At 46.3% G+C, this 24346-nt stretch overlaps 2 protein-coding genes across 30 annotated transcripts in view; one reads left to right on the forward strand and one right to left on the reverse strand.

Annotated features, from left to right (window-relative positions):
* The first annotated feature begins 2913 nt into the window (after nt 1-2913).
* LOC118509918 (integrin alpha-PS3-like) lies at nt 2914-7438 on the forward strand. Its single transcript, XM_036051227.1, has 6 exons — nt 2914-3297; nt 3786-4171; nt 4232-4924; nt 5000-6128; nt 6199-7129; nt 7197-7438. The coding sequence occupies exons 1-6, from the start codon at nt 3140-3142 to the stop codon at nt 7257-7259; spliced, it is 3360 nt and encodes a 1119-aa protein (XP_035907120.1). The 5' UTR covers nt 2914-3139; the 3' UTR covers nt 7260-7438.
* LOC118509915 (transient receptor potential cation channel trpm) overlaps nt 7421-24346 on the reverse strand; it is a 66838-nt gene continuing 49912 nt past the window's right edge. For 20 of the 29 annotated variants that reach the window (XM_036051212.1, XM_036051219.1, XM_036051210.1 and 17 more), the window contains 18 exons: nt 24086-24245; nt 23873-24009; nt 21822-21860; nt 18641-18797; nt 18383-18530; nt 17273-18307; nt 17048-17200; nt 16418-16483; nt 15678-15734; nt 14040-14069; nt 13123-13254; nt 12893-13050; nt 12606-12796; nt 12135-12380; nt 11202-12043; nt 10590-11130; nt 10396-10521; nt 7719-10332 (listed from right to left, as the gene is read on the reverse strand). In XM_036051212.1, the coding sequence (XP_035907105.1) occupies nt 9176-10332; nt 10396-10521; nt 10590-11130; nt 11202-12043; nt 12135-12380; nt 12606-12796; nt 12893-13050; nt 13123-13254; nt 14040-14069; nt 15678-15734; nt 16418-16483; nt 17048-17200; nt 17273-18307; nt 18383-18530; nt 18641-18797; nt 21822-21860; nt 23873-24009; nt 24086-24245 (5375 nt within the window). In that variant the 3' untranslated portion in view covers nt 7719-9175. Of the gene's footprint in view, nt 10333-10395; nt 10522-10589; nt 11131-11201; nt 12044-12134; nt 12381-12605; nt 12797-12892; nt 13051-13122; nt 13255-14039; nt 14070-15677; nt 15735-16417; nt 16484-17047; nt 17201-17272; nt 18308-18382; nt 18531-18640; nt 18798-21821; nt 21861-23872; nt 24010-24085; nt 24246-24346 lie in introns of all 29 variants that reach the window. The other 9 variants (XM_036051203.1, XM_036051202.1, XM_036051196.1 and 6 more) reach the window with 8 other exon arrangements.

Here is a 24346-nt window from a genome sequence, read left to right on the forward strand (position 1 = left end):
AGAAGTAATCTACAAATAAGCCCTATTCATTGTTTGGGAAATGGCTTAATTTCTTACACAGTTACAATTAACTCTTAACGCAATCAGCACGTAAGTAAGGACTGTGGCGTAATACAACCTCGATGCTCATTTACCAAACGAAAGGGAATTTTGCTCCCGTACAGTCGACGTGCAGCCGCGAAGATATAATTGGGTTCAGGTTTTGAGGAAATTTTCCAACCTTTCAATCTCTCCCTCCGCATGCACTACAAACGGCTGCTGCTGTCACGCAACCACCCACATCGAACCGATGCAACACACTGGCGTACGGATCGCATGCATGGCCAGGACTAATTAGCAGCCTCGTAAACTGTGCGCACTTTTTCGGTCCGGGGCCCGGTGACGAGTGCGCACGCATGCACAACGAATCGTGCCCGGTAACCGATCCGATCCGTACGTTTCGGATGCATTACAATCGATGCCGGCAATCACCTGGGGCTGTACGATTATGTGGATCACTGCGAGTGCATCGTGCGCACATAATCGGTTCACGTCCAGGGCCGTCGCGACGCGGTCGCTTTCGTGGTTCAAATTGTTTTGTGTCGTTTGTCGCTACAGAAGCTGCAAACATTTCTCGGTGCAGCCGACGATCGTTTATACTGAGCGGGGGATTTAAGAAACGGGAAGCTTAAATGTCGTGTCATTTGAATCACCCGTTGGAGCTTCATACAGTAAACGGTACAGTACATGAACATTGCAGTGAATGTGTTAAAAAGTGTTCTTAATTTGAGGAACACAATAAGTGTGCAAAAACAAACAAATTTATCCAAAAGTATGCTCCACTTCAATGCTGACATTTTTTACTATAGCTTAAAAAATAATAAACCTTTTAAATCTACTAGCTACAACATTTCGTATAAAAAATTAATTAAATCTAATTTAATTTAATTTATTAAATAATTTTTTTAATCCAACCCTCGGACGAAATTGTGTACAACACTGTACCCCATGCTCCAACCAACAATGTCCGATTTTTTATTTTCCTCCTGGAAAAATGGTCACTTGCATACTAAATGCGATTCCCACGATTCGACGCTTCAGAAGAAGCCAAACTCATCCACCTGCAAAACGTTCCCAATTTGCTGAAATGGCTTTTACTTGGCATCGCACAAAGTAAAGGGTTTTCGTTTTATTCTATTTTAGTCTACATTGTTACTTTCTTTATATATTTACCTTACAATGTAAACGGCTGTTGCGTGCTCTTTGATGATCACGAGCAAAAGTGCATGACTAAGGCGAGCTATTACGCATTTATTTTACTATGAGCTTACACATTTTTTATTGTTCATAAAAGATGGAAGCTGAGAATGATTCGTAACCCCTGAGAACCTCATACAGACACTGTTTAAGACGTTTAAGTTGTGTTACAGGAACAACGGTTGTGCTTTTAAATCACTCTCAACCGAAATCTTGTATCTTTCATTTTCCTTTTCTATCTGCGAAGTGCTCATGCACTTCCGAACATTCCGGGGCTCATCCAATTTTGCAAATTCACCAAATTCAGTTGGTTCATGATGCATGCGAACCAACTCACCGCGTGTTAGAGATCGGCAAAGGTTGAGCAAGCAGCGTGCAATTGATATTCCTCCGATGATGCAACTTCCATCACTCTCGCTCGGAAGCCGAGATCCGAGACCGGCGCTAATGGTGAGAAGGAAATACCGAGGGTGAGCGAGCCCAAAGAAAGTGCAACCCCGAAAGTGGGTCCGAGCCGCACGTTCCACGGCGTTCCGAGAAGAAGTCATTAGACAGGCAAGGTGCATAACGCTCGCTACTGCACCAACGTGCGCCTCCGACTCGCCAACTCTCGTTGGACCCCCCCGCATTTCGATGGTCTTTCTAACTTTGTTGTGAGTGTATGCTCCCACAGTGCGCTTCGCTTCCTGGGGCCTTCGCTTGTATACTCAAATGAAGACATGATTTGTGGGACATCGATCAACTGGTTCCTGATCGAGCCGATTAGCCGATCCTATGCTATAGCTGCCGGGAAAAAGGAGCACGATAGATAAGACACCAGAGGGAAAACTCACACATAGGGGGCAGGATTTATTACTTGCCTCATTTACATAACGTTTCGTGTGCGTACAGAAAACGATAAGAGAAAATAGGAAGTCAGCTGAGGTAGGTTCGTGCGGCACATGCTTGATGCGAAGACGCAAAACTCTTGCTGGATGTACGGTCAACTAAAACAAGAGCTTAAAATGGGAGCTTAATAGGAGGGATAACTGGATTACAAGTAGGGTTACTATAATTTAGTCATCAAAAACCAAATTGGTTTAATTAACAAACTAAAACCTTCTTTATGTCGTTCTTTCTCACAATATGCAAAATGGTCGAATATGGAATGAATCTACTTCAACAGATCGTGAGTATTAGCCAATCTCTTATTATTAATAAAAGATCTTGACTTTTGGTCATAAATCCAAGATATATTACTAAGCATAAATGGCGGTCCGGTGGCCGACAACAATTGCCGGTCTTTGCACGGCAGGACCGGGTTTCAAATCCTATCCGGACCGTTCCCTCGTAGTGAGGGCTAGTTATCCAACTAGATGGTATCATAAAGTCTAGTAAGCCAGAAATGGCAGGCATGACCTTAAGAGGTCGTTAGGCCAAGAAGAGAGAGAGAGAAAGCGAGAAAGATTCCTGAAACAAAAAATTTTGTTTGCTTTATTCTTTTTTTTCAAATTATGTAAATCGTTTTTTTTATGAAACGCTTACTCACCAAACGAAACAGATGTGTACGACAGCCTCGTCAATTGAAGTCGATCAGTTCACAACAATCACTCAACCCGAACAACACCCCGTGCGTGAGTGACTCAACCAGTACGAGATCACATATACTCAGCTGTAGAACAAGTGTGTGCGGCAAGAACTTCTTCCAGCATATGTTTGATAAACGACCGTTCTTATCAATGGTGTCTTGCGAAGCGAGCAAATGAGCTAGTTCTGTTTGCGAATTCGTAAGCGCAAGACGTGTTGAGCGATGTGCATTTTAAGTGTTTTGTTAAGTGTTTTCAATGCAATACTCTAGCAAACGTAGTGTTAGCTTATACATCTCATCTCACGATATTAATATAAGTTTCTAGTTTCTCAAAGAATGATCTCGCTAATGATCTTAGCAAGTGTGTGGACAGTGAGCGGGTTTAATTTATCACCAGACGCTAACTATGTATTCCATCATCCAACACTCAAAACGTTTATACGGCCGACGAGAAGCTCCTACTTTGGATTCTCTGTCAACCTGCGTACTAGTGGGTGAGTCTCGATCGTGAATGAGTAACAGTTTCTATCGCGGAAAACTACGTTCTTGCCTGCTATGAGTACGTGATGCAGCACAATCGCCCATATCGTTTGAACGGTCGTTGCGCTTTGGTCAACGCGAGTGATAAATTCTGCCACTGCCTTGCCTTGAGTTCTGTTAAGATACGTAGCTTTTGCACAAGATGTGTAACTATCTTTAGATCAGGGGCCAGATGGGAAAGTGAGACTTCTAATAGGAAGTAAAAATTCTTGTAATAAGCTGTATGAGAAAATAACGAAAAATAACCATGCTACAAACTTTATCACATCCAGTCAATGTTTTTGTGAACTGCCCTCAGCAATATTCAGGTGAACATCAGTAAATTTCTCTCTGAACCCTGATTTTTACCAATTGCATCACCTTAAGGATTCTTAGACAATCAAAAATTCAAATTATATTTTCTAAATATCCACACTAAAATACATCCATTCATCCATCACAGCGTGCTAGTCGGAGCACCGCGAGCCCAGTCCGATTTGGAGTATCAGCGAAACGTCAACGAAACTGGTGCCATTTACAAGTGCGACTTCCGGGAGACCCCCACGGCCTGCGTCCCGTACCGTCTCGATCGGCAGGGCAACTCCAACTATGAGGATTACTACACCTACCATCGCGAGATTCGATCGGAACTTAAAGATCACCAAATGCTCGGAGCAACGGTGGCCGGCCTCGGTGCCGAGAACGCATGGTTTGTAGCCTGTGCTCCACAGCTGAAAGGCAACCTGGAGGCAGTGTATCTCTTGCACGGCATTTGCTACCTCACGGAGGATGTGGCCGACATCAATGAGCCAAACAATTTGTACAAAATAAAACCACTGCGCTTGAAAGGTAGCTAGAACGTAAAATGTTCAAGAAGTGTCATCTAAACCGTTTGTTCTACACTTATAGCACTACAGCAAAACAGTGACAAAACCTACAACTATATGTTCGGTGAGCAGGGCTTCAGTCTACACGTGACCGATGACGGGGATGAAGTACTCATCGGAGCTCCCGGTGTAATGTTTTGGCGAGGCACCGTTCTACGCTACCGTCAGCTTGCTAAAATACCCAGCACTGACCTACAGAACGTTTACCGGGATTACGTCTACAGACGAAAGCTTGCCCACGAAACCGTTGTACCGAATCCGAAGTACACTAACATAATGCCAAATTCTTACTTCGGATATGCGGTCAGCTCGGGACGCTTTCTGGGCACACAGAAGATGCTGTACGTGGCAAGTGCACCGCAGGCACGGAATCAAAACGGTGAGGTAATTATCTTTGACTATGCAGACAATCGCACCGTTCGCGAGACGGTGATCGTTCGCTATCGGACGTTCGTGGGGCAACAGTTTGGAGAGTACTTTGGGTATGGCCTGCTGACGGAGGACTTTAACAGTGATGGCTTGCCGGACCTTGCCATCAGTGCTCCGATGCACAGCCGTGCGATGGAGCATGATAACGGAGCGGTGTATGTAATGCTCAACGAGGGCGAATTGAACTTCGGTCTGCAGGTTAAGCTGATGAGCTCGTACGAGCTGGGTGGAAGGTTTGGTACGAGTTTAGGCAAAATTGGAGACATCAATAGAGATGGATACGGAGGTAAGTGCGATCGACACGCAAATTCATGCAAACGTCACCCTTATTCTTACATTCTTATCCTATGACCTATTCTAGACATTGCGATCGGTGCTCCGTTTGAGGAGAATGGAGCCGTATACATATACCTCGGATCGGTAAATGGAGTACAGTCACGACCAAGTCAGCGATTAGCTCCATCCCTTACTTCGTTGCAAAAACCATCCCGACAGCCGTACATGTTTGGCCACTCGCTTTCACGTGGAGTCGACATCGATGGTAACGGGTTCGCTGATCTTGCAGTTGGAGCTCCGAACGGCGAGTCCGTGTACGTGTTCCGCTCATACCCGGTGGTTCGAATCGAGGCAAGGATTAACTCCACCAAACGAGAACTTTCCGCCAATGGTGAACTGTTCGTAATCGCCATCTGCTGGTCAACAGACTACCCTGCAGGACTTCCGTTTCCCGTTGCGATACAGTACACACTGGACGTGGATAGCCAGATGGGACGGGCGTCGATCGGCAATCGAAGAAATCCAGACACTAAATACGAGTATACCACCATAGGGAACGTTACCTCGTGCCTAGACTACAGCATCGTGGTCAATCCTTCACCAGCCACACTCTACAAACCACTGATAATTGAACTCGAATTCGGAGTAGCTGCTTCGGCTTCACCTCCCACCAATGGAAGCCACTTTTGTGAGCACTGTGCGATTGTTGAACCTCAGAACTCTTATCGCGTCCAGGAACGAATTCCCTTCAAAACTGGCTGCCGGAAGGAAGTTTGTGTAACGGACCTCAAACTTTCCAACCTTCGGTGGGTCGATGTGCCCATGCTGTACATTGTCGGTAGCTCGAAAACGGTAACCCTCGAGGTGGACATTGAAAATGCGGGTGAAAATGCCTACCTTCCTCAGCTGAACATTACCACGCTGTCGTTGCTTCGATTGGGCTCCCCATCAAATCCTGCCCCGGAATGTCAGCAATCGAAGCCAGTGGGTGATCGGATTAGCTTCCTGTGTGGATTGAACAATGGTCTTCCGTTGAAAAGCTTCACAAGGATGAAATACTTTCTCACGTTTGATGTGACACAGGTGCAGGCACATCTTGGGTTTGTGGATGTTCACTTGCAAGGGTTAACGACCAGCAAGGAACAATGGCCAAAGGACAATGAGGCAGAAGCGCGGTTGTTTGTACACGAGTTTAGCCACATCGACATCGTGAGGTGAGGCGGGTGCGCTGCGAGTGTCTCAACCGTTCTGATACTAATTCTAACCCTATGCTCTTCCTTCCAGTAAAACATCACCACAAGAAGCAAGTCTCGATGCACAGACAAAGTCCCTGAATGTAACACAACTCATAAAATTACACAACAACGGACCAAGTCCGCTAAACGGCTCACTGTTGATTGTGGACGTTCCGATTAGCTACACGCCAGCTCATGCAGCTAATCGGAAAAGCTGTCAAATAATAAGTCTTGATGATGTGCAGGTACGCAGCAGCTTCAACGATACACCGTTGCAAGTGAACTGGATTCAACCATCCGCGGGGAACGGTTTTCTTAAGCAAACGTTTGACTTTTACACGAAGAAACAACCCGAACCGATACCTTCCCGACGAGGTGCCGATGAAGTGGACGTACCCAATAACATCGAATACTCTCTGCACCCTGAAAGCCCGTCTTCATCAGAATACCTAGACGAAGGGCATCCATTTGGGCATGGTGATGCACGCCAGAAACGATCCAACCTTTGGCTGCCCTCAATCAGACCGAATTTAAGTTCGATCCAGCTAGACGAGCTGCCTCCTCTAAGGTCAGTCTACTTCACCTGTACAGAAAACACGTCGAATGTTGACTGTTTGCAGCTGCAAATAGCGCTGCCCCCCTGCCCAGCGATCAACAAACCCATCTTTCTGGAGCTGCAGTACAAACTGAACCTGGAGACGGTGGAAGCATGTCTGCAGGAGCAGGAAAACATTCTTGTGCTACAGGTGCTGAGCGATCTGCAGAAGCCGTCCGATGAGGCGAGGGAAACGTTCCGCATTGCACGCAACAATCCGTACACGGTCGTGTATCGCGATGTGAGCGTAAGTACACCGATCTGGATCTACGTGACGTCGTCGTTCGGTGGGCTGATACTGCTGGCCGTCATCAGCTACACCATGCATCGGATGGGATTCTTCGAGCGTCACGTAAAGCAGGAGATGCAGAGGATGAACTGTGAGGTATTTATAGTATTTTATAGAAGAGTGTTCTTATAGCTATTCTAACCTGTCGTCTTTTCTTTTGTAGAACGGCATTTCTAACAGTGTAGCTGATGAAGAATTTGTAGCGGACGAGGTTTCTGAAATCTAACATGACAATATTTATTAAACACGGAAATGGTAGAGAAGAGCTTATTCATCATCAAGCTTTGAGTGAACTACCTAGCGCATCCAGGGGAATTCTGCCTAAAAATCACACCAAAATTACACATTCCACACAAAATTAAAAAATAAAACATCACACCGAAAATCTTCATTCAACTGAATTTATTCAAAAACATTCCTTTTGCCCGCTGCTTCTCTGCTCAGTTCAGTGTGCGCCTTTCGATTTGCATCATCCTTCTATCTGACCTTTCACTTAAATCACTAAAACTTAAACGATTTCTTAATGCAGCCACTATACAGCCACCTTCTCACGAAACGGCTGATTCTGCAGGCTGAAACAATGCCAACAATGCCAATGGCTGTAATAAAAAAAATCAATAGAACGCAAACATTTCTTCAGAACAGCTCGCGCTACACCTGCTTGCTGCATTGTAAATGTTTTCACTCCTGTTCAGTACAACCCATTTATTGTGTTTACGGCTTTCGGCTTGATTGATTTTTTTCTTCCATAATAGTCATATTTTAATGCATTTTCAACAAACCCTAACACGCTCCGATCGGCTCACATTCCACCCAGGATGCAGCTCATTTATTCAAACACTATTTTACGGCATTATTATTGTTTCAACACACAACTATCTCGTACCACGCGCTGCACTGCTCTGCTCCACGTCTGTTATACTGATTCAATTCAATAATATTGTCATATTTTAGTACAACACATGTGAGGGATCGTGAATTACTACTACATTCATCGTGTTCCTATCGTCACAGGATCCATGTAGGTTTCAGTGCTCAGTGAAGCTCGTACGAGCCGCTGCTGTGTGAGCTGCTCACCATTCCATCATCGAGCATCATCGAGTGAGTTGGGTTCGTAAGCTGTGAGCATGTACATCTGCCGACCTTTAATAAAGCGTTAATTTGCCGGTACCATACTGCTATAACTAAACTATTTCATACACCTTACAACATAAGATGCGTAACACTAACTTAAAGCTTGCGTTTAAGCTACCTATTTTAAAATGATTGTAACAAAACTCATTAAAGCTGTACTGGGATAGGTTCACGCTCGCCTGCAGCTGCAACTGGAGCACCAATAAAAATAGTTTGTTAAACTTAAAGTACAACATGTAACCATCCCGTCTCTAAGCATGATGGCTTGTGGCAGTTCCGTGAGGGCGTGTTTCACGCCCTCCATTTAAGATTTATGCACCAATCAGAACAACTTGTCTTACGCACCTTTCTTTTCCGTGCTAACGTTGGCTTATTGTATGTTCACACTTTAATCGCACTGTGTTCGATACGGTTGTGAGCTTCGTGGGGAAGGTTGAGGTTTAAAAGGTGCATCAAACTATACACTAGGCTTAGGTTTCCGTTGTGTAACAGTAGAGAAAGATCTTCGCCCATTAGGGTGCTTCTGGTAGGATATACGGCCAGGCCGTTCTTAAGAAAATAGGTTCTTCGTTTCTTATTCACTGTCTAACGATCACGGCTAATGTGAAACTGCTCGGGCGCACGGTTCAGTGGGAATTGTATCGGTTAGAAAGTCGGCTCAAATGATTGATATGCATCTGCGTGTTGCTAGTGGGATTTCGGGTATGTAACCTGCTGGAAACGTTGCGATGATGAAACACGGGTTCGATCCTACCGACAAGCTCTTCACAAACTTTAAACCACTTTCACGATTCTTAACCGGGGGAACATCAACTTTGCATGACAGATAGATATATGTTAGACGCTCTTGTATGATTAAGTACCTGTGTACAACGATAAGTACATCTCCTCCCTAACAGTCACCCCATCACCAGTGGTATCAAGCGTATTCGAATCGTATCATCCACCCTTCAACAACTCTCCCCACCTATGCTAACATTACACCTCGGTCGGAGGGCACAACTAAAATCAGCACATTGTTTCATTGAACGGCGGTTCGGTATCCTCATCCGTGCTGCTCTTAATGTTCGAGGATAGTTTCGCTATTTCGTCCTGCACCAGGTTTGTGCTGATGCACGGTATCGGTGCACTCGTGTCCCGCTGCGGTCCTTCCTCCGTGCTGGTCGAGCTACTTTCCTTCAACCGGCTCAGTATACTCTTGGGTCCGAGCACGGTCAAACTGTCGGTGAACCGAGCCGAACGGGGTGGTTTATTCGGTACCATCGTACCGGACGGAACCTGTGCTACTGAACTGGTGCCCGGTACGGCCCGTTCTAACCCTTCCGGAATGGAACCACCGCTACCGCTACCGTCCTTGCTTCCCCTGTCTTTGCTACCCTTCAACAATCCCTGTCGCATTTCTACCGCGGCCGAGCTGCTACCGAGCGATGAGGTGCGTTTGGTTGGGAAACCGCCACGTTCGCCGTCGGGCAGGGCGGGGGCCGAAGCGACTGCCGCCGCCGCCGCCGCCGCTATCGACGGTGCTGAAACCATTTCGATGACGGTCGAGTTGAGGCTCGTTTCGCCATCGATCGACATATCGTTCGTGATCGACGAGTTGTCGATGTTGAACGAACTGTTCGTTTCGTTCGAACTTTGCTTGATGAACCGGTACGGCTGCAGCGAATACTCCGTGTCGGTGCTGGAATTTTTCTGCAGACTTTCGCACGACTTCTTGTACAGCCGGCCGGCACCATCGCACACGGTGGGATTCAGAAAGGAGGATTGCATGTACTGTGAGTTGCGTGGTGAGTTCTGGCTCGATAGGGATAGTGGCGAGTTCTTTGAATCACGCAACGAGTTACGGTTCGAAGCCGGTTGACGTTCGTGCTTCATGGTAAAATCCTCGTGGCCTAGGCTACTGTCCGCTAGGGAAACGATGTTTGATTTCGATGGTGTCACCGGCAGTTCGATGGCTGTCTCGCGACGTAACATTTTGCGGGGTCCGTGCTCTTCCGGTTCGGTGTCGTCAAAGTACTCGTCACTGTCCTCGAGCGAACAGCGCGTTTGGAACAATTTTTCCATCATCATGTAATCACTGTCTTCGCACTCCTTGAGGTGCTGCTTCTCCATCATGGCGGCAAATTCGGGATTTGTCAGTTCGTTTACGTTCTTCGTGCGATCTTCTGCAAAGGAGAAAAATTGAGAAGTAAGAATAAGGAGCTTGACCTAGTCTGAAGACTATTTACCCCGTAGCGAACTAGTTGGTGATGCTATCATGTGACACACGCTCTCCAGCTCATCCGTGATGGAGGTGTACTCCGTGTGTATCTGGAGGAGGAGATGGCGTCCCTTTGGAACGGTCCGTTGAACGGCTGCAAAAACGAACGAGAGTTGATTTATAACCGAACGATCTAGCTTTAACCCACGCAAAACTACTTACGTTGATCATTGCCACTATCCGGCTCCGATTGCGTGATGCTGTGCTGCCGCTTGGAGAAGCCCATCTGATACAGGCTGGTCTGAGATTTGTTTATATCGAATCCACCTCCGGATGCACTTTCCGAGTTACGCCGACCACCGATGCCTACACTTCCGCTGCCCGCTTGGGCGGCCTGCCCAACAGACACCTGTACTCCACCGGCACCATTTGCAGGCATACTGGCGCTCGGTCCACACATAGACGAGTTTCGTCGCCGTCCGGCCCGCTGCCGCAATCCTTCATAGTTCGGTTCCATCAGGTCGTCTATCGTTTCATCCCCAACCAACGTTCTATCGTCCGCACCTTCCAACGGCGTTAGTGTGTCCTTGCTTTCGGTGCTAGCCGTATCCTGTCGGATGTTCAGAAATGGAGGCGGTGGCGAAGGTTTGATCGTTGGCATGTCTACCGGTGAGAGGGCCTTCGGGACGCTACCGACCGGGAACATTTCCGAGTCTTCCGAGCGGATCGAAAATTTGCGATCCCGTTCGTGTTGTTGAGACATCTGAGAATGGTTGAAAAATTGGTTCGCATAAAGGTAAAGAGGTCTCCTCCAATTAAACTACCACATCTTACCTGATCCGGGGACCGTTCGGCCTCACTCTCCTCCAGCACCGTCCGCACCTCCAGATGCTTTCCATCGTCGAAGATGTACGCATCGGGCCGCACCTCCGTCAGCGATCGGTTAAACTTTTTCCTCTGCGTCGTCGGCGGTGGCAAGATGTAGCTATCACTCTCCGAGATTGTCCTCGTCCGGTGATCCATTATCATGCCCGCCACCATGCCACCCGGCGCTGTCGCATTGCCACTCACGTTGCCCGTCGAGCCCTGCGTATCGTTCATGAGCGTGTGGGCCGACATGAACCGGTGTATCACGTCCAGATGGTTCAGTATCTGCTCGGCCGACTCTTCCACCTTACGCAAACGAAACTCAATGTTCTGCACGGCCGCACTCTGGATGTTTTCCTTCTGATTGATGTCCTCTATCTTCTGCGCCATATGGTCCACACGTTCGTCCGTATTTTTTATCCGCTCCTCCGTCGACTGCTGCAGCAGTATTTCCTGCTCGCGGAAGTAACCCTCAACGCACTCTTCCTCAAAATCGTACAACCGTTCCATATCTTCCTTTTCGAGAAACAGCTTCAACCCATTGTCCCGTGATTCCTGCAACCCTTTCGCTTTGCGTATCGCGTACCGTAGCAGCGAATAGCAATGGCAGAGCGCAATCAGCGGTGGTGGCAGGACCGGTTTCTGCTGGTACTCCATCACGACCGTGAAGCGTTGGAACATCCAGACCTGGTGCGAGACGGCGTTCACCTCGATGAAGATGTTGTTGAACACGGCAATCAGCAGATTGATTAGCAGAATGTTCGCTATCAACAGATACATCGACATGGCGATCGGTGTCACCCAGTGGCCTGTAACCGGACAGAAGATGAAACGTTAGCTTGTGTCCTGGGTCGGTCGGTCGGTGTTTGCAGAGCTGCCCGCTTAAACAGTCACGCTTACCCGTTACGCATGGTGGTTGCGATGGGTCCTCACCGCACGGCGGATCAATATCGTCGGCAAACACTTCTCCGTACAGCATGAAGTACGGCTGATAGTACACGTCCCGGACCAATCGCCAGCTGGCATCGTTGTTCGGAAATAGGATTGCCTGGCGGCTCACGCCGAAGCTCATCAACACCACCAGCAACAGCACCACGAAGTAAATCATGTTCTTCACCATCTTGCCCATCATCGTCACCAGTGGTCCTGTGGAGTGGGGATTGCAAACATGTAGAGCACATCAGCAAATCGGCTAAATCAATCTCCGTGTTAGTCCCCTGCTTCTCATTAAACTTTGGCAAAAGCTAAAATTATCACTCTTTAACTTCGATAACAAATAACCCCATTCGACACTATCCTTGAACGGACGTCACTCGGTCCAAAATAGCAACAGCGACCGAGCCACGGCTCGTCGGGGACGCCTTTACCTACCCAAATATTTGTTTACACCTAGAATGTTCAATATCCGCAAATACCAGTAGATGCTATCCACGCAATATATCACCCGACCGATGTCCATCGTGTACGGCCGTAACCGCAGTGCGAGCCCGATGTGGAAAAATATGATTGCGGCTGCATCGCACGGGTTCCACATGTTCCAGGCCCACACGGAAAACTTGTGCCTTGTAGCGGGAGGAAAATGGACGAGAACACGCTTTGATTAATAGCCGAACGGGCTTTTGGCCTGTGCGTATGTGTGTGTGTGTGTGTGTCCTTACGATATTGCCACCGGTTCCGATGATACGATCTCGCGTATCTTCTCACAGCCCAGCGTGGTGATGTAGGAAATGGCGTAGCACTCCTGCCAGCTCGGCGTTTCCTCCATCCGCACCAGCACCGTGTACGTAAACAGGACGAGAAAAAACATGTACGCCATCTGGAATGGGGATAATCGAAATGTAAATTGAATGCGACGAATGGGTCATCCGACACAGCGAAGCACACTTACCGAATCGGCCCAAAACTTGGTAATGGGAGCTGTGTAGAACTCGTAGAATTTTTTCTTCAACTTCAGTGGTCGCTGCTGGCGTCCGTCGCTGTCGAACAGGTTGTCCTTGTTTTCCGAATCCGTGAGCGAAACCTTCGAAGGTGTGAAGTGAAATATACAAAATGGGTGTTTTAAATATTGTTTTCACTTTTTGACCATTCATTTTTAAATCATATCCCATCGTGCGTTATGAGAATTGGATCAACACCGTGCATAAATCGCAAATATTAGTATCAGTGGCCAATGATAATAAATTTCTGGAAAAAATGAAAGCTCCAATCACACACCTCTTTTTGAGTTCTATTCAAATAAATAGGTTGATTTAAAACATACGTCAAAACTATTAGTTTATTGTACGTCGGAACGTACTGCACCAACGATTACTGTACATCAAATGAAGTATGAGTATATACAGGTAGAAACAGATGTTAGTATAAGTCAGTTTTACCAGGATAACTAATGCTAAATAAATCAGTAGAATTATGCTATAAAAATAAAAATCGAAATAGCGTGATAAGTCCAATTTACTTCTCGTTCTACAATTGCTTAATAAGATAGCTACTAGTTTGGTGAGATATTTATGTGAAACATGGAGCAAGCAACCAATCCAGTAGTGAAGGCAAACCCCCCCTCTTTGCATCATAAGCTTCTGCGCTATACTATTAAGCTAATCTACCCATCCACTTGTGATCCATCGAGATAATACAGTTTAATAGGTTCGGAAGAAGCTACACGTGGGTAAAATATGAACCAAAAAATAAAAATTAAACTTAAAAGCGGAACAACTTTTTGCAACAACACTAGTTTAATGAAAAGAAAAAAAAGCATATCAACAATCAACATCGTTCCGGTGGATTGGTAAAGTGTGGCGGACTAACTTTTGAGCTCAAGCATCCGGTCAGACCTACCTAAAGGGGAATCGAAACCAAAAGATCGGGTGTTAGGTTCAAACATAAAACATATTTCTTTGGTTCAGGAACGCCTAGATCGATAGTATGACCAGATTTTTGCTGTTTTTTTTTTTTTTTGGTTTCATTTAGCGTGCTTGTTGTTGTGTGGATTTTATTTTATAATTTTGCTACTAGCAGGTAAAAACTCCCGTGTTTGTTGGTGTAGTGAAAATTAAAAACACTATGCTACTCTATTGTTGATTCCGTGTAGTATTTGTGGTATGAAAATGGAATCTGTATCGGAGAGAATAAAAACAATACTATACAAAACCGCGCCCCGGACAGTAAGCTTGGGGCCTATAAAAATAAAACGGTGATAAACACATGAAGCTAAACACTGGCTACACTTTATGGAAACACAGGCCCGCAACTGAGTGCGATACCGAGGCAGTTAAAATTAATTTCAAACATTCGATTCGAAACGACCGAGTTGCCACTTCTAGGGGTTAGGACACACACTCTGTACATTGGATCCCTTTGGACACATTTAAAATACAACCCTCGGAATGGTTGGCACGGTACGGCCGGCTCATATTTACAACGGTGTAAAGTTTGCGGTTCGGAACGCCCGGGTCTGCTTAAAAATCTTCTGAAACATTCACACAAATGGCAAATGGTTCCTGTTTCGAGCTCCCACATTTTGTCAATGCATTTACATAAGCGACAACACATCTTGTTTCGAATTTTAAGGGCAAGCAGCGATTAGAGAGTAGTACCAGGGGTGACATAAACATAGTTTTGGCCAGCGGTAAAACATGGAAGGTTGTTTTTGAAAGATCGTTGCAAGGGGACAGATAAAGCAAGGGAAGAACTGAGTTCACACGGACACACGAACGAAACACCAACGACAGCTTTTGGGACAGTTTTGATAGGGGAAATATTTTTTACACAGCTTCAGAAAGAGCGACAGAAAATTGTACGTAAAAAATCACAAATGCAAGATAAGATCCTGAACTCGTTGAAAAGTTATTAAAGATACACAATATGAGGAAAAATAGGGAAAAAACGAAAAGTTTAAAATTTGTCTGCAAAACAATACAAACTCTAATGACTGTGAGCGTGTTAACGGTTTGATTTTGTTTCCAGCCAGTGTTAGTCATTTGCAAGTGTATGATCAGTGGTTAACGTTGTAAATGAAAAACTGTATCACTATTCTACTTAATTAACTGAATGTTCAAAATTTTTAGAATCTTTTTGTGCTACTGATCATCCTCATGATGTGTGCTTCAGAATGTTTGTGTGCTCCTGTTCTGTGTTAGTATCAGCGGACAAATAGTGACAGTAAATAGTGTCATTAAAAGTAACGAAAAACAGGAAAAACTTTATCAATCAATGCTTTGATCATACTAAATCCCACCCGAAAAAAAAAACAAAAAAATGGAATTAAAAACATAAAACAACGACTGTTTGTATTAGCACACATCGGTGGTGGGTGGGATCTTGTTCTGTATTGGGAAAGGTTAGAGAAAAACCAAAACGAAAATAAAAAGGGAACACTACAAAGTCGACAAAACAGTATCGTATACTTAGTGGTGGGCACACACCCGGACACAGACAAACACTTACTTTTCCATTTTCCTGCACTTTGGTATCTTTCATTGAGTACGTATCGGACAGAAGCGCCTAGGATGAGAATACAGCAGCATGAAAGGACAGTTCGGTACACCGGTACAATGTTCGGACGTGAAATGAAACGAAACAATACGCCAGACGTTTTTTCCCAACCACAGCTCATCCACCCCAATAATGAGGTTGAGGTGGTTGAACCGGGAAGTATAACAAAAGAAACATACATTTGATCACTAACAGTAGGATGGGGACACAAGATGGAGCTTATAGAGAGAGAGGTTGTGAGGTAGAAAGATACGTTGGACGGAAGGTAGACCGAAACAGTAATACTGGGATCGAAAGTTGGACGAGAAACAAAAGGGCGAGTGCACATGTTAGTTGATAAAACGAGGAGATTATGGTACGAATGCCAATCAGACGTCGCCGTTACTATTGTCATGAATATGATTTGATCCTTACACTGATTTCATTTAAATTTTAAATTCTACCTTGAAGTTAAGCCAGCTTATACATATTTTTTGTACAAATACAACATTTAAAATACAATTAATTTTGAGACGATACGTTTACTGACAGCTATACTATTAACCAATTTCACACGATATTTGCTTCAATTTCTTCTCCTTTAAATCACGAGTTTGTGCAAGCTTTACCAGGGGTGGGAAGATAGAAAATGGGGAGTGCAGTGGGAAAGAAAATCTACAAGAAAGAATTACGGTCGCTACTACGGTGTATACCTGCGGTGTTGGCGCTGCACTTTCGCCCGCGGATTTCGGGCTTTGCGTGGAGTTTGCAAGAGCTTTCTGCAGGGAAGTGAAACACAACACCACAAATAGGATTTTCCCCAGCACCACCACACACCGACACACACACACACACATGAAGAATATTAATACGGAGAGGCAGGATAACACGTGTTCCGGCGGTGTGTTAGTATTTCGTATGTTACGTTAGTCGTACAAAAGTACAGTCCCGAACATTTGCACCCGCAGCAGGCATTGGTTTTGAGGCAATTGGGGTGAGATGAGTTAGTAGGTAACCGTACGAACAGGATCACGCACAGGAGAGAGAAAGAGAGAAGAGAGTGACAGTGTGTGTGTGAGAGAGAGCAAAAGAGAGAAAGAGAGAAAGAGAGAAAGATAGATAAAATTCAGTAAAAAAATACGTGATCCTTTCATTCTTCTCGCGCGCATAGGACCTCTACAATGCCCGTTATGGAAATGGAAATCAAAGGATTGCGGAATACCATACTAGAGATATAGAGCAAGATGTTAAAGGTTTGTTTGCAGCTTTTTTTTTTTACAAATAACCAATCACAATATAAAGAAATTTTATCCACTTGAGGAACCCTGTAAACGTGCATATACCTTCGCATCCGGGTCCTTCTTATCGCGATCCTCGTAGTCGAGATATTGATTTTCCAGATGCTCCTCCTCGGTTTGTGGCATCTGCTGCAGTTCTTCCTTCGATTTGAAGTCTAGCTTTCTTATAAAAAACGGACAAAGCAGTCCACAAATAACCTTTGAGTAGGGAAGAGAACGAAGTGATTGCAATGCCAGTTTTTATATCCACAACGCCCAACCAGCACCTACCTTAAGATTGGTGTTTTTTCTCGTGCGCAACCCACCCATCCACAGGTCGGCCAGTATTATCTGACTGCAGGGATGGGCCAGTATTGCGCGATGATTCGCTGCCACCGCCAGCGACAGACAGCTCTGGCTTGACCAGGACTGTAGCTCGCACGTCAGCAGCCGCTGTGCTCGTTCCGCATCCTGCCGGTAGCAGAAATCCAGCAGCTTCAGTCCTTTGCTCTCGAATTCCTTTGCATAGCTACGCAACTCCTCGTAGATCTCCGTGTCGAGATCATCGTCGGCCGCCTCGTGTGCCATCGCCTTGTACAGCTTGCAAGCGACCAGCGACTTTGCCAACGCTTCCTCACCGTGTGTCCACATCAGCAGTGCCATCTGCTGCCGTTTGGTCAGTACCGCCCAGATCAGCAGCTCGTTGAACGGCAACTCAAACAGTGCCATATCGGACGTTACCGGCAGCAGCCCGGTGAGCAGGCTCATCGAGTTGACCCCGGCCGATCGCTGAAAGGTGGACGGTTTACGGTGCGTGTTGACGTAGCTGTTCATCACCTTCGCGTAGATTGGTCGAAATTTGCGGCGTGTGTAGTATGACCGGTATGCGCCACCCATCAGCTTATTAATGACCAGCCCAATGTCGTGCAGCGTGTACACGTAGCCCTTCGGTATATGGGGCCGTACGTCACGCAGGATGTACCCGAGCGTGTTGGCCGGACCGTGCTTCGTATTGTACAGCTCCTCCAACCGTGGTATCGTGAGGAACTTGCGCATCGAAACACCGTTCTCGAGCAGCAGCTTCACGAAATCGATACGGTCATGCTCGAGCGCTTGCATCATCGCCTCGTCCAGTGCACCGTGGGGCCATTCCTGTCCGTACACAAAGATCTCCGACCGGGCGATGTCGACCCGGTTCCAGGTAAGCGCCAGGCTGAGCTGCTCCGGTGGACTAAGGTGCTGTGATTTAAAAAGTGCAGTTAAAATCGTTTGGTCCAATTCCTGAGTATTGCCCTCCGGTCGGTCCTGTATGCGGAACACCGTGATCTGGAGTGAAGGCACAGAGCAGAATGAAGAATATTAGCCTTTTAAAGGCAAGCCGTAGTGGAGCTTTATACGTACGAGATTTTTATTTTTAGTGCATTGCAGCAACTCCTGGAACAGTTGTTCCGCCTGCTCCGAGCTGACCTCGAACGTTTTCTGTATGATGCCGAGCACGTAGTCGTGCATCGATTCCAGCACCGTCTGCTCTCCATTATCCGTTGCATACCTGCAAAATCCGCGTACCCAGACGGGCGAACGAAATTGGTTGGTTAATATCTCCGCTCGGCCAGAGGGTTGAATGTAGATATATCAGTTAGAAAAAAATCGGTGCATTACTTATGTACAAACGCTATTAAGTCTGCTGCCCGGCCTGACCCATCACACACTACTACCGGAACCGGTGGGTTATCGGTGACGTATTCTAGCACAGCTCTGATTGTGTTTGTACCACCTTCAATTACCAAGCATACTACGGGGGTGCTCGAGTGGGTAACTAGGAAAGAAGAAGAAGAAGAAGAACCAGATCAAGAACAGATTTCCGTGTCCGGGTGAGTAGAACGGCGTATGAACGGTAGAAGGATGAGATAGACGAGCGATAGACAGATCCAGTAGGGAGAGGGAGAGAGATAAGAGCGTGAGCTTTGAGCTTTGAAAAGGGATGATACACAAATACACACAGCGAACCACAACTCCGGAGATGATTGTGAAAGGATCTGGGCTGTGGAGCTGTGGCAATGACTAGAACAACGAAACACTATTCATCACAAGGAGCACACAACAACAACTCACGGCTTGGGTACGAACACTTACACACTCACAACAGGATTACATCAACATTCAGAAGGGACAGTGGGTGGAATGCAGAGAGCAAGTAGAAGTTGGGTTTGAAAATAGCACATTAAAAAGCTACAGAGAAAAGTGAACGGGACAGAGCTGGAAATTTTGGAAGCAACAACCATCCTTCTGAAAACACGATAATCAATGCTACGGATCGGAAAAAAAACCGGCATTCACCGACACAGCCACCCATCTCCCTGTGGCCTAATCGAGATTTAACGCACAAATCACACGGACAAACATCGGCTCAATCGTCTACAGCTCGGGTCTGCTGAGTAGGAGTGAAATCATCCTTGCTACATGATGCTACGTATGAAAAAATACATTTTTCTTAATGAATTAAATTAGTACTGGCAGCAACAGGGCCCTTCAGAAAAGCTCACTGCAGGTCTCTCCGATCGGTATCTGTTGCTAACGAGTAGCTTAATTAATCACCCACATGAAGCCAATCGAGACGGACAAGGGAGATGGAGTTCTCGTACGGCAAAGCTAGATTGCAGAAAAGGCACAAATCTGTATTCCATCCCGTTCGCGTTCGAACGATGTTACACTGGGTGGTGAAAAAATTGAGCTTCACTCCAGACAAGAATTCGTTCACTGCATTCATCATCGTTAGAGGGCGAAAGGTACACACGCGGTTGTTTCAGACACACCAGTGCCTGAACGACACTTGTGCAGAGCTTCCAGTGCGGAACCCGATCCATCATTACCGGGTCCTCGCGCACTAGCTGGATCTAATCAATCTCCTGCAGCTTGACGTTCGGTGCCTCTTTAGTGCCAAGTTGCCATTCCGGCAGATCCAATTAACCTTTCATTACCGGATAACAATCTGTCCCTTGTAATTAGTGGGAAAGCGTTCGGTTCTAGCGATGCGCCAGGTAGTGTTCGAAGCCGTGGGATTAGATTTGAATCAAGCCAGGAAGTCTGGCGTTGAATCAGCAGCCGCCCAGCCTACCCATTCACCCATAACCTCACCGAACAATATAATACGCAATATTTCAATTTTCCTATCAACAAACACGCCTCCAAAGTCCCTTCTTGCTTTCAATCGCCACGTTCTAAGTTTTTGCTTACCAACCAGCTCATAAAACGGGCAACGTTGGTGGTTCTCCACCAGAAAAAGGCTTCCAGCTCGGAAGGATATACACTTATCCTGCTGACTTAATGAGCGGATTATCGGGTAACCTTTTCCAGAAGAATAATAAAGTAGCGCAAACGTTCTGCAGAAGCAGCAGCAGGGTGGTATGGTAAATGGCAGCAAAAAAGCGGTAACATAACAGATCTGGGGCAGATTTCGCTGTTCCTTCGCCACTCAGTGAAGCTCGCGAGGCAAGTGAGCGAATGGGACGGGTTGCGTTTAATTCGTATATATTTTAAAGTTAACCTTCCTCTAAGCCTCACAAAAAGCTGGCGGATGGAGGGCTCAATCACTCAGCTGTAAGGGATAGGCGGGCCTTAATCCTAAGTAGAGTGATGCACCGTTCACTGCTGAGACCGGTGAGACGAGGCCTTTTGACGCACCCCGATGGGCTATTTTTGGTGGTGTGAAAGAGAATTCGGTCGGACACTCTCAAACTGCCACGTTTTTTCTTCCAAACGTTGATAGTCCTCTAGCTTCAAGATGACCCAGTTAGGGTTAGTATGAGCCTCGCTGCTTAGCATCTTCATAATCTACCTTCGCGTAATTGGGGCGTCGTTAAAGTTAATTCTTCGCCTCTCTGGTCGATTGGCTCAATCTGGCTCCTGATTTTAGTCTAGAGGTGTACACAGGTTAGTCCTTCGGTGTGATGCCCATTTGTGACACTGACCGCGTATCACAAACGGACGCGTAATAAATCCATCGTCTAACGATGATGCGCGACATGGCAACAGGTGCTTTTAGTGCCCTTTGTTTTATAGCTTTGCGTACGTCGTTCGCCGTGGCCAGGCCTTCTCGTAATGAGTCGGGACATTTGAGCCCCTTCCTTCATTCTTTTCCTTCCAAGAAATTTTCTTCTCTGACATTACTGTTACTAGCGTTTGCTTTAATCGTGCAGAATTTATGTAGCACACACAACACGATAAACTTTGACCAGGTCTAATAAGACGCAAGGTAGTAATATTGTAAAATCATTCCTAGCCATTCTGTTTATGCTCAGACTTGCACGCTACTTCTTCTTTTGCACTGGGAAAACTTCCATGGGTAATGTATTTCCATCTCCAATCCCGTCGGGCCGGCTCGGCTTCATTAAAAACTTTCACCCCTAGGCACGAACCGAACACGCTACATTACCCATACTCTTCATTCTTTGTCCGGAGTAGAAGCTATACGGGCTCACCTTGCCTCCTCATAACGGGTAATTATAACTTACACAACGATTTAGGATTTACTACAGTTAAGGAACGGGAATAGGTGGGGGTGAGTAGGCAAGCGTGGATTGAATGGCATGCATGTTGAGGAATGTCTGTTGGCTCACTGCAGCGCTTCGTCTACTGATAGGATACATCTACACCCATTCTAACAACCGTAGAGCAGAACGTGCAACAATCGAGCGTGTCCATCTGCCCGGCAGGACCCGTACTGTCCCATCTAATCGAAAGCCCCACAAGAGAGTCTCCTTCCTCTTAGCAACATCAACAGTTCGATGGTGGTGCTCACTACAACTGAGTCGACTTCCCCTAAATGTGTTCCTTTATTTACCTTTGTAGTGAAAGTTCATTAAAGATGACAGCATCTTGTCTGTAACAGTGTCACACAGTGTTGGCAGTAGGATAAAGGATGTAAGTTGTAAGTTGTTGTAAGGTCGTCAAACACGCAAAGAAAGTAGATACAATAAGAAAGGGGTGAAAAAAAGGTTATGACCCCACACAACGGATTAGTTAGATCGCTGATCGTGTACAGAACGCAAGTGGGAAAATAAATCAAACCAAAATACCAACTACATGACATTAAACGTTGTGCTTTTTAACAGTTTTTTGCTGCTGTTGCTTGGCTCTGGTAGGCAATAAAGCTCCTTTGTGTATAGCCACCTGTCGCAATGTGGGAAACTTTTGCGAGGCTTTTTAAACGATCTCTTCTCTTCTCCGAAGCCCTAAGCATCGTGGGTCAATTTATTTGTGAAGCGGTTTTTGGATAAAATCCGATCAATACTCGCATTGAGCACAATTTATTGCTCTTTTAAAAAGTTTGAGCACTTTGGCAAGAGCTTCAAAACTTGGCTCGGCAGGAGGCACTTTACCTAAGCGGGAGTTGCATCGTTACCTACCTAGCCTCCGTACAAAGTATTGATTTGGCGTGTACTCGTGTGCACAACGAGAGAAGAGTTCTGAGTTTTTGCATTTTATTGGCTTTTGTGGAGAGTTGTGAGGTACTTACATTTTCGGGAAGTTCTAAAAAATATATTTATGGGTCCTGGTTTGTGACTATGATAGGGTAGGTTAAATTATATTTATCACAGTGCCTTCAGTTGTGAGTTTTTAACCTGACTTTGCTTCAGCTAAATTGTTTTTGAGTTTGAAGCCTTCAAAGTCTCTCTCTCTCTCTCTCTATCAAGAGAAACATCATTTTGAACTTTAAAACATTCCTTCGCAATCGTTATCGCAGCGAAAGCGCTAAACGATTCATAATGCTATTGAAACAAATTTACTTCAGGGCCAGTGTTGCGGTACGCACCACATTATGACTTTCGCCTGTGCCCAGCACAACAACAAAAAAGCTCCATAAGTATGTGGCGCTATTACCATAACAAAAAAAAATGCGACGCGATCCCTTGCAAAGGCTCTAAAGTCATAAGATCCAAACGATTGTACGCGGTTGTGGGGACCGTTTTGTAGATGGCCAATGGAAACTGAGCAAAACCACCGCACGAAACGCATCAGACCGGTGGTTCCGACGTTCCGAGGCATCTCGGTGCCACCGACAACATGTTCCAGCATCAACACCGTCTTGCGGAACGGAAACCACGCTTCACCCAAGAACGACGCCGTTTACGACAGCCGCTATCCGGCGAGCCTCTTCACCCGGTCCACACATTAGCTGCCATGGCGTCAACGGGCGACCAAGTACATGCAAAGCCACGAGCGGTTCCCAGCCATGCCAAGGATACACACACACTCCGATGGGTATAGTACTGGGTGCGCTAGGTGAATGAAAATTGATCACCATGAATATGATTACCATTTATTAGCGCATTCCCGGCGCTTGGCAGGGAAAGTGGGACGCATTCTGCAACCCTCCCGGAAGGATTGGAAGGTCTTCGAACCAACCCTCCTCCTCCCTTTAAAACATTCCCCCGTCTGGGGAGACTTCTTGACGCTGCTGCTATGCGGCAGGTATGAAAAATTTCCCATAATAATGATGATACGCTCGTAAAGCATGATTTTCCCGAGTTCTCGTTTACTCCGTAGCCTGGCATCCATGATGCCCCACAAACTAGCGCCGGAAAAGTGTCACAAAGTGGTGCCCAACGTCACACCACTGTCGGCACACAGCAGCATCGTGGCTTCCCGTCCGAGTTTGTCTGGTTTCGCATAGTCGGAACAGGATATCATCATAGCATCTTACGACCATGATCAAACCTTTCTCGTAAACCTGTTAGTCCCGAGCGTCAAGGCTTACGCGGTAAATGCTTCACATTCACAATGCACACGATAGCTGCCTCCGGAGCAACCCGCTAGGGAGTGTTGCACCACAAACAGCATGAGTCACAGCGCTTTGGTAGGATGGAATGGAATGGAATGGAGACCACTTACAGGGTTGCAGCTTCTGGTTCGATATGTATTTCTCCAGCTTTCTCCGCAGGATTAGTTCCGCCCCGTACCGTCCCTGGGTACCGTTGTCGACCAGCAGGAAGTAAGCGTGCCGGTTGTTCAGGACGGCTAGTTTCGATCTGAACCAGCGGTTGAAGGGATGAAAATTAACATAAGCTGCTGTTGGCGTTATCCGCCTGAGCCGCAATCCCTTACCTGGGCGAGCTGATACTGTGGCAGGGTACGTCCCGGTTGTGTCCGAGCAGTTCGTGGTTACGCTCGACGATGCCCCAGGGCGCTATACCGATGCTTACCACCCGTCCGGACCGTTGCTGGCCTTCGAGCAATAGCGCATCGCCGACCTGTTTCGTTACACCTGCGGGAATGGTGGAAAAGCGAATGGAAAATCTGGTTTAGAATAGGGCACTAGCACTTCACGGAACTACGATGGCTTTGTACACTTCGAGAAATGCTTCG

This window comes from Anopheles stephensi, chromosome 3, assembly GCF_013141755.1.
Source record: "Anopheles stephensi strain Indian chromosome 3, UCI_ANSTEP_V1.0, whole genome shotgun sequence".
Taxonomy (NCBI): Eukaryota; Metazoa; Arthropoda; class Insecta; order Diptera; family Culicidae; genus Anopheles; species Anopheles stephensi.